Genomic DNA, 10,401 nt, shown 5'->3' on the forward strand with positions numbered 1-10,401 from the left:
CTTAGGGCCTCAGCTTTCCCATCTGCAAAAGGAGGTTGGAGCAGATGAACCCAAACATGTCTTCCAGGTCTGGCCTCCTCTGATTTTGCAAGTCGCACCCTAGCACTATATAAGGCGGGGCCTGGTTTCTGCAATCCCAGGCTGATGTGATTTCAGATCAGTTCCGGCTCCATGGTGAATCTGACACCAACACTCTAACTTGATACTGCCGCTGGCCAGCCCCTTCCAGGCGACTCACAACTTGCAGTTACTGATGTGAAGTTTTTGGATGCAGTGAACTCATTTCAAAAAGGATCCAATCCCATGTGACAGGGGAGGGCAGTACAGTCACAGACACACCAACACCCGCATTCTCAGAGAAGGCAGTGGGAGGGGTCATTTCTCTCCACAACTCATGAAATATTTTCCTTTTGGTCCCACAGACTCCTTTCTACTCCACGAAACCACTATTGTGCAGGAGAGAGAGGACACACATCATTCCAACACGTACACACGCATTTGTGTAAAGTCTGATAAAATACAACTACACAATCTCTCTTTAAAACCTAGTCATCCCCTGAAGTGTCTGTAATTTTTAAAGAGCCCAACGCGCTCCCACTTTCTAGTCGGATGCCAAGCGGGTGAGACTTCAGCGAACCCCTCTTCCCTCAGGTCCTCCAGCGCCGACGACGCTCTATGTGACCGCCGCTAAGGCGGGCCGGGCTCGCATCTCTCTAGCCAGCTCGTCTGCTCTATGGTCTGCGCCGGGCTTCCGGTGGCGGGACGCTGGGCCGCGCACGCGGGAAAAGCCTCCCCAGCGTCCCCCCCATCCCCCGCGTCCCCACCCCCGCTCCGCGTCCCCAAGCGCGCCCACTGCCCGTACCCGGGCCGTCGCGAGGCGACAGCTTGAGAAGGTGGGTGGTCGCCGTCCCCGTTCCCCAGGAGGGCGCGGGCCCTGCTCCCCCGCGGGATGCGCGTGATGGACCATTCCGCGTTGGAATCCGCGGGCGGCGGGCGAATCCATTTTAGGGGGAGGGGAGAACTGTGGGTCCGGGACCGCGTCGCGGCGGGGGCTCTGGGAGGGAAACCCTGCACTCTGAGCTGGGTTGGGGCGCGGGCGAGGTGCTGCCTCCCGGGCAGGTCCTGGGGCTCCGCTGCTTGTTGCCATGGCGCCCGGTGGAGTGCCCAGAGTGGGTGTCTGGTTGGGATGTAAGCGCTACTTCAGGCAGGCCTGGTTTTTCAGCCCGGGCTGGGCCTGGCCCCTGGAGTTCGGCAGAGTCGGCCTGTAGGTTCCCAGGCTGAGGAGATCTTGAGACATCCCAGGCACAGCAAGGGTTGCCACTTGGCTCCATCCGTAGGCAGAATGAGGTGTTGTCCTTTGTACTTATTTATCTCCCTCTCTCGAATTCAGATTCCCAGTCTGCCGTGTATCTGCACACTTAACAGCGGCAGGTCAGCATGGCAGAAACACTGGAGTTCAACGACGTGTATCAGGAGGTGAAAGGCTCCATGGTAAGAAGGGTTTGGGTTTTTAATACAGGTGGAGGGAGGGAGGTGGAGTAGACGTTTTGTTTACTAACAAGAGCTTGTCTTGATGAGGTAGCAGTATCATCAATGTAACGACTTTGGAAAAGGAGTCAGAGTATGATATGTACTTGGTGTTTCCTTAACAAGAAGCAATCCTGAGAGAGTATAAAAATTATACAATGTTAGAATCTGAAGGGACCACACCTGCTCAGCCCTGAATCCGAAACTGAGGACCTGCAAGGGTTCTGGATCAGGGCCAGGATTAGAATCCACATTTTCTGGCTGCTTGTCTCCTGTTGGCCCTCACCCCTTCAGCTGTTGTTCCTGCGTTGCTATCTGGCCAGCCCAGAAGGGGTGCTGGGTGGGACTGACCCTGGTCTGCATTGTGTGCTGTTCCCGTGCATTTGGACCTGTTTTTCCAACAGAATGATGGTCGGCTGAGGTTGAGCCGCCAGGGCATCATCTTCAAGAATAGTAAGACCGGCAAAGTGGACAACATCCAGGCTGGGGAGTTGACGGAAGGTATCTGGCGCCGAGTAGCTCTGGGCCACGGACTTAAACTGCTCACGAAGAACGGACATGTCTACAAGTACGACGGCTTCCGGGAGTCGGTGAGGTGTCCTGTTGCCATAGCCCCCTTTTTACTGTGCCGTCTTCTTGATTTTTAACCTTCTAGAGAGAAGTGGGGCTCCTTTTTCTGATAACCATGTAAATGCTAGTTTGGGCTCCTTAGTGCAGGACCATTGAAGCTATTAAGCAATCAGTGTTCAGCTTTGGGTGTCAGTCTTGGGAGTTTCTTTGTGCCTTGACTCTGGAAGTGTTTCTGCTGTTTTGATTTTTTGGTGGTTTCTGCCTATGGCCTCTCTCCAGGTTCAGGGTCTTACCTGATGCTTTAGTTTGGGTTTTGTTTTTTCATTTTGAACTGCTTGAGTTAAAAACTTCACTTCATCTTCGTTTCCACTTTCACTAAAGCAATACCTGTACAAAGTCAGAAAACCATTGTGAGGTGCATTGCCAGGAATGTCAGTCATTTACTCCTCCCCCAGCCTGAGAGCCGGTCTCCAGAAACAACCTTTTCCAAAAGCCTTTTTTTTTTTTTTTTTTTGCGGTACGCGGGCCTCTCACTGTTGCGGCCTCTCCCCGTTGCGGAGCACAGGCTCCGGACGCGCAGGCTCAGCGGCCATGGCTCACGGGCCCAGCCGCTCCGCAGCATGTGGAATCTTCCCGGACCGGGACACGAACCCACGTCCCCTGCATCGGCAGGCAGACTCTCAACCGCTGCGCGACCAGGGAAGCCCTCAAAAGCCTTTTAAATAGCTTTATAGCTGAGACTTTAAGTCAGTGTGGATTTCTGATAAAAGGTATATTGGACAGTTTCTCAGAAATAGATAATCCCAGAATGTTCAAGTTTGTGTTAAGGCCACTGGGGTTTACTGGGCTTGTTCTCTCCCTTCTACTCACAGGAGTTTGAGAAACTCTCTGATTTCTTCAAAACTCACTATCGCCTGGAGCTCATGGAGAAGGACCTCTGTGTGAAGGGTTGGAACTGGGGAACAGTGAAGTTTGGTGGTGAGTCTTGCGGAAGATTGAGGTCTGGGGGGAGAAGGAAGGATGAAGGGTTTCAGCCTTTAGCTTGTTCTACTCTCTTACTGCCACTGTTTCTGATTTCCTGTCAGTTTGTAATTTATCATGTACTTGAATCGAGGACCAACGGTGCACTGTGCCTAGTCCCTGGGGTACAGTATTAACAAAATAGCCTCAGTGCCCTGTCCTTAGGGAACCTATAGTCTGGCGGGACATAGTTTATGCAGAGCCAAGGGGAGAGCTTGTGGCTCGATACGCCTTTTCCCCCAGGGCAGCTGCTTTCCTTCGACATTGGCGACCAGCCGGTCTTCGAGATACCTCTTAGCAACGTGTCCCAGTGCACCACAGGCAAGAATGAGGTGACCCTGGAATTCCACCAGAATGACGATGCAGAGGTCTCTCTCATGGAGGTGCGCTTCTATGTGCCTCCCACCCAGGAGGATGGCGTGGACCCCGTTGAGGTGAGGCCTTCCCCGGTTGCCTTGGGAGCAGGTGGTGTGGAGCAGGCCCCAGACAGCCCAGGGGTGGGGTCTCTGCTGCTTGATTACCAGTGTGTGCTTTTGCAGGCCTTTGCCCAGAACGTGCTGTCGAAGGCGGATGTGATCCAGGCCACTGGAGACGCCATCTGCATCTTCCGGGAGCTGCAGTGTCTGACTCCCCGAGGCCGTTATGACATCCGTATCTACCCCACCTTTCTGCACCTGCACGGCAAGACCTTTGACTACAAGATCCCCTACACCACAGTGCTGCGTCTCTTTCTGCTGCCCCACAAGGACCAGCGCCAGATGTTTTTTGTGGTAAAAGCAGAAGCCGCTGGGGGTGCATTGCCCTGGGTTTTGCCCGTGTCTTTAGTAGACGTATCTCACCAGTGTTTAGTTCACCAGCACGTTCCTGTGGAGCACTGACTGGTGCTGAACTTGGTCGGCTCTTCCTTCCCAGATCAGCCTGGATCCCCCCATCAAGCAGGGCCAAACCCGCTACCACTTCCTCATCCTCCTCTTCTCGAAGGACGAGGACATCTCCTTGACTCTCAACATGAACGAGTGAGTGTGTCCCTGGCCCAGGCAGGAGGCAGGTGTGCCAGCAGAAGGCAGCAGTGCTCGTGACCACGTCTTCCTGTTTGCAGGGAAGAGGTGGAGAAGCGCTTTGAGGGGCGGCTCACCAAGAACATGTCAGGGTCCCTCTATGAGATGGTCAGCCGGGTCATGAAAGCCCTGGTGAACCGCAAGATCACAGTCCCAGGCAACTTCCAAGGGTGAGAGTACAGGCCTGGGCCCGTGGCCTGCTGGGGATGGGCTGTGCCGTGTCTCCGTGGTAAAGCTGTCCTGGGATGGGAATGCAGCTGGTTGGAGGCCTGGTTGGGTTGTGGCTTGATGGCGTCAGTTGCCCCCATCATAGCAGCGTAGTGAGGTTTACTCACTTGAGGGCCTGAGCACACAGTGCGTCTCCTGCTACTGAGGCGGCACTGACTGAGCTCCCTGCACCTGCCACCAGGCACTCGGGGGCCCAGTGCATCACCTGCTCCTACAAGGCCAGCTCGGGGCTGCTGTACCCACTGGAGCGGGGCTTCATCTACGTCCACAAGCCACCTGTGCACATCCGCTTCGATGAGATCTCCTTTGTCAACTTTGCCCGTGGTACCACCACCACTCGTTCCTTTGACTTTGAAATTGAGACCAAGCAGGGCACTCAGTATACCTTCAGTAGCATTGAGAGGTGAGAGTCTCTGTCAGTCACTTCCTGGGCATCCTGGTCCTGACCCAGCCTCGACCGGGAAGGCTGGCATGGCCTGGGGTACTCTCCAGGGTTGGGACTCTTCCCTGACTCCCCAAGCCTCGAGCAGGACTTTTCTTTTGCTTCCTGGAATTTGGTCCTCCTTGGAGTGCTCAGGCCTTGGCAGCCTCTCCATTGCTTTCTTTCTGTAATTAAGAAAAAAGTCGTTCTCCGTATTACGAAAGCTCTATGTGTTTGGTATTAGCCCTTCTTCTCCTCCACTGCCCCCGTGAGGGAAATGCTATCTCCCTCTTTCCTGGAATGAGCTTTGTGCCCGACAACACGCAGCTAATGTTTATTGAGTGCTCGCCGTGGGCTAAACGTTTTACAAACATCTTCACATTTAATCCTCATAACAACCCTGAGAAGTATGAGATACAGACCAGTGAAAAGATGCACGCGTCCCGTCCACCTGCATCCTCCCCTTGTTCTGTGCCCCGTCCACCTGCATCCTGCCCTTGTTCTGTGCATGTTGGTAGATAGGTGCGCCTCCCTCCCCACCTTCTATTTCCCAGAACTCTTGAGACCATGTGGGTTTCCTTCAAGGCTAGTGCCTGACTCTTTCTTCCTGCCGTCTTCCGGGAGTCTCTGAGCTGTTGGGTTGGAATAGTGCGGTCAAGAGCTCCAAGCCCCACGGTCTGTCCTGGCCCATGGGTGTCAGGACAGCATGGGGTCCACCCCTGTGTTGGCCCTGCCTGTCTAGTAATGTGGTGCATCTCTCCTCACAGGGAGGAGTATGGAAAACTGTTTGATTTTGTCAATGCAAAAAAACTCAACATCAAAAACCGAGGATTGAAAGAGGTACCTGTGTGTGTGGAAAGGATGAGCCTCTCTCCTGTTCTTTCTGCGGGGCGAAGGGGCAGGGGTTCGTCTGGCTTCTTTTTCACTCTCTTTTCTCTTCTTACTCTTATAGAAAAAAGAGGTGCGTGTGACCCCTTCCCCCTCCTGGTGCAGGTTTCCTCAGCATGACCTTAGAGCAGTCTCTGCAGCCCCTCAGGAGCCCCCAGTGGGGCTGGGAGGGGGAGGGGCTTGGACTAACCCCGCCAGCAGGAAGTCTGGGGCAAAGGCCCTGCACGTTGGCTGCGTGTGGACAATCCAGCCCCAGGGTCTTCTGGGCGCTGCTCTGATCTACTCACAGGCATGGGGAGCGCTTTTTTGAGTCTACAGGCACCGGGGTGGTTTGGCCCTCACTCTCACCTCTGCCCTGACTAGGGCATGAACCCCAGCTATGATGAATACGCCGACTCCGACGAAGACCAGCACGATGCCTACTTGGAGCGGATGAAGGAGGAGGGCAAGATCCGGGAGGAGAATGCCAACGACAGCAGTGATGACTCAGGAGAAGAAACCGGTGGGCTCCCCTTGGCAGTGCTGTGCATGGGGGCGGGGCGGCTCTTCCGTGGGGCGGGGGCTGGGCGTCTGGGATTTCCATGGGGGCAGAGTTGATGTATCCTGTGCTCTTTTTCAGATGAGTCATTCAACCCAGGTGAAGAGGAGGAGGATGTGGCAGAGGAGTGAGTTTTGGGTCCCCCTCGTGGGGGTGAGGTGGCGGCCTGTAAACTTAGGGGACCAGAATATTTCTGGACGTTCCCACGTGTCAGCGTTACCTACGGACCGAGGGTGGAAAAGTGACCTCCCGTGAAGTGATACGTGGAAGTGTTTTGGAGGTTGTCAAGATGCTTTGTAAGTACAAGGCACATTGTGGAGCCAGAAAATGACAGTGGAGAGAGAATGGGAGTAAGGATCAGTGCGTGCCAGCTTCCCAGCTGGGAATCACTGGGTCAGGCGTTGCATCGTGGTGTCCCCACCTGTGAGATGGCAGTGTTCTCCCCGTGCCGTATCCATCGAGACTCTTGATCGCTGATGTCAGAAAAGACTCAGACTGACTTTAGCGTAGGAGGGAATTTTACAAGCTCGTGTAACTGGAGAGTCTGGTGATAGAATTGGCTTCAGGCACTTGGACCCAGCTGCTTATAAGCTGTGGGGAATCTTTTTATTTCTTCTGATTTCCTTATTTTTAGATAGGTTTGCCCCATGCGGTGTTAAATGACCCTGAGAAGCTTTGGACAGGCTTAATCCTACTGGTTTAACACCCAGAAATGCCAGTTTGCTCAGAGCAGTGGTAAACAATGTGGTTACTGCCCCTTCCTGAGTCTGAGTTACTAGGATGTGCTCTGATGGGCCAGAACTAAGCCATTTACCTGCCCTTAGAGCCTGTGGTTGGGGTAGGCCCTTCCTGAATGGGGCAAGGTGGTTCCCAGCAGGAAATTGGAACTCTCTTAATTCAGAAGAATTGGGAATGAATGTTGGGTGGCAAAAAGAAAAAAAAAAAATCTGCTGGAGTTCACTAGTTGTGCTTGCCGCATACTTATGAGGTCAGTGAGCAAATGCTTGTGAAAATGCCTTGAAAACGGCTCAGCACCGTTGAGGTGTAAAGCAGCTCCACCTTCTGAGGAGCTCCAGGTGCAACAGGTACTGGGTTACACTGGGTTGGACTGAAGTTGGTTTTCCCCGCTTTTTATATAGTAACTAATTATCTCTTCATCAGAAAAGACTACAGGGCAGATTAAAACGATTAGATCAAAGGAAGCGGTGAAATGGACTTGGGGCATGTTCTGGGCAAGGCCAGACAGTGGTTTTGTCCCCAGGAATGTGGGGACGGTGTAGGACCTGGGTTAGGTAGGGCATGACCAAGGAGAGCTCCTGGAGCGCATTGGTTCATTTGTTTCTCGCTGATTGATTTAGCAAGTAACCTATTGCCATGGCTGGGCCTGGAGAGGATGTGGTTGAAGCCACCTCAGCACAGGGGAGGAGGCAGGGTTGGGGCCTGGTGGGGGGAGGCCGTGGTCCTCCTCCCTCTCTCCTTTCTGGGCAGGTATCTTTGGGCTCATTTTCCTCCTGTCCTGAGCTTGCAGGGTGCTGTCCTCTCTCCCCGAGTCTAAGCCCCACTCTCCGTGACAGGTTTGACAGCAACGCCTCTGCCAGCTCCTCCAGTAATGAGGGTGACAGTGACCGGGAAGAGAAGAAACGGAAGCAGCTTAAAAAGGCCAAGATGGCCAAGGATCGCAAGAGTCGCAAGAAGCCCGTGGAGGTAGAGACTCTGCTAAGTGGGAGGGCGCTGGGGAAGCTGTTCTCTTTACCTTCTCCTGTCCTCCACCAGTAGGGCCTGCTGACCGGTCCTCCGGGGCTGATTTTTATAGTCAGTGATGATGGCCTTGAGGAATGAATATCTTGGAAATTTTTCACTCTGGCCCTTGAGATAATCAGCTTCTGGGAGCTTTGAATTGGGGGCAGGCTTCTTCTGTGCCAGGAGCCCAAGGAAAGGGGCCCCTAGTGAGCTTGACCCTGGGGTGCAGAGGGGAGGAAGACATTGTCTTTGCCCTTGGGGAGCTCTCAGTCTGGCCTGACGCTACTTAGTCTTCTCTCCATTTTATCCCCCTAAGAAATTGTCCAGATAAGTTCTTTGGGAAAACGGGGCGGGGCGGTTTGTGGAAATAGACGGCCGAAGGCATTTGGGTTCTTACGTAGGTAAAGAAAGGCAAAGACCCTAACGCCCCCAAAAGGCCCATGTCTGCCTACATGCTGTGGCTCAACGCCAGCCGAGAGAAGATCAAGTCAGACCATCCTGGCATCAGTATCACGGATCTTTCCAAGAAGGCGGGCGAGATCTGGAAGGGAATGTCCAAAGAGAAGAAAGAGGTAGGTAGCAGCAGACATGAGGGGTTGGTGGGACTTTGTTGTATTGGTTTAGCCTATGTCAGGGAAGAGGCCTCATTTTTCCCTGTGTTTTTCCTGTGTGTGTCTGTGTGTCTGTGTGTGTGTGTGTGTCTGTGTGTGTGTGTGTGAGACAGGAGTGGGATCGCAAGGCTGAGGATGCCAGGAGGGAATATGAAAAAGCCATGAAAGAATATGAAGGGGGCCGGGGTGAGTCTTCCAAAAGGTGAGTCTTGGGAACAAAATGGCCCCGTAACCGCTTTCTTGGCAGGTATGTTTGCAATTCCAGGTTGAGGATCGGGGTGTTAAAGATAATAGATACGCTTCTGACTGTGGTGGGCAGTGCTCCTCAGAGCTGGGTAGGCAGTTGCCCAAGTATGGGTAATGTGCTAGAGAATTGCCCAAGTCACTGGGATAAATATGGCTCATTTTCCTAAGAGGGTCAGTTTGATTTGAAGGTATGGGGAAATGAAAAATACTCGTTATTATGGAGCATAATTCACATGGATTTTTCAAGAGAAAGTAAGAGGTTTTAAGTACTTTTTGCATATAGGGCTGCTTCAGGCTGTAGCTCTTGGTTCTTCCGGTTATTCATTTATGACGTGCTCCCTTGGGGCACTTGGGGCTGAGGTGGCTGGCTGTGCACATTCAGAGTGAGCTGGGCAGTGTGGCTGGGATTGGGAAAGGCCCTGTTAAAGCCAGGAGAGATTTGGCCTTGACCATGGGTGGGAACTTGAGGGCCCAGCCCCTTTCCCCTCTTGCTAATCTAGGGATAAGTCAAAGAAGAAGAAGAAAGTAAAGGTAAAGATGGAGAAGAAATCAACACCCTCTAGGGGCTCGTCATCCAAGTCTTCGTCAAGGCAGCTGAGTGAGAGCTTCAAGAGCAAAGAGTTTGTGTCTAGCGATGAGAGCTCTTCAGGAGAGAATAAGAGCAAAAAGAAGAGGAGGCGGAGTGAGGTGCAGCAGGAGTCGGGGGCTCTGGAGCCTGGGAGGGTGAGGGGCGTCTGAGTTGGTGGGGCAGGTGTTTCTGGACCAAGGGTTGTGGTTGGCCCTTGAGAGAAATGAGAGGTGGAATTCTGTGGTTCTGAAGGCTAGTGCTGGAGTCTAGGGATGGGCTTGGGAACTGGGGGCTCTTCACTGAAAAGGCTGGGGGCACACCTGGACTCGACACCTTTCCCTTTAAGAGACCTTTGGTTTTCAGGACTCTGAAGAAGAGGAACTAGCCAGTACTCCCCCCAGCTCCGAAGACTCGGCGTCAGGATCTGATGAGTAGAGAGGAGGAAAATTCTCTCTTCTTGGGCTTTACCCTGTCACACCCCCAGTCTCCGCGCCCCGTGTTTTGGTACCAGTTTCTCCTCGTGTGAAATGTAGTCCTTGGATTCCATGCCATCTGAACAAGCTCTCCTGCTCGTATGCACTTCCCTGGGGCAGCAGGGGAGGTGTCTTACTCTGCTGCGTCACAAGGATGGCTCCTTATAATTAGGGGAGAGATTGGGTGGGAGGCAGGGCAGTGCAGGATCCAAAGCCTTGTCTTGCTTTCCCTACCTTTGGGATATAGCTGCTGCTTGTCCTGGTCAAGTTGCTGCAAGCAGGGGTCATGTGAGGTCAGGTCTGTAGCTCCTAACCGGGGCCTATTTCTACTTTTATTTTGTATTTCTGGTCTGTGAAAAATCAACATTTAATAAAGGGAACTGACTTTGGAAACCATGTCCTTATGCCTTCTCTCTAGCCCTGTTGTATCGCTGCCACTTTTGTGTTTACTGCACTCTTCTGACCCTTCATCTGGGAAGCAAGTCTCCAGGTACATCCTGTTCTGTTCCCGAC

General features: G+C 53.1%; 1 protein-coding gene across 1 annotated transcript; it reads left to right on the forward strand.

The window, feature by feature from the left end:
• The first annotated feature begins 766 nt into the window (after positions 1-766).
• SSRP1 (structure specific recognition protein 1) lies at positions 767-10,281 on the forward strand. The gene is made up of 17 exons (XM_030864397.1): positions 767-893; positions 1,391-1,491; positions 1,932-2,117; positions 2,970-3,075; positions 3,361-3,551; positions 3,657-3,887; positions 4,030-4,133; positions 4,217-4,345; positions 4,585-4,806; positions 5,592-5,664; positions 6,076-6,214; positions 6,332-6,377; positions 7,825-7,954; positions 8,392-8,562; positions 8,715-8,803; positions 9,348-9,534; positions 9,779-10,281. The coding sequence occupies exons 2-17, from the start codon at positions 1,438-1,440 to the stop codon at positions 9,848-9,850; spliced, it is 2,130 nt and encodes a 709-aa protein (XP_030720257.1). The 5' UTR covers positions 767-893; positions 1,391-1,437; the 3' UTR covers positions 9,851-10,281.
• The last annotated feature ends 120 nt before the right edge of the window (positions 10,282-10,401 follow it).

The sequence above is a fragment of the Globicephala melas genome, chromosome 8 (assembly GCF_963455315.2).
Source record: "Globicephala melas chromosome 8, mGloMel1.2, whole genome shotgun sequence".
Lineage (NCBI taxonomy): Eukaryota > Metazoa > Chordata > Mammalia > Artiodactyla > Delphinidae > Globicephala > Globicephala melas.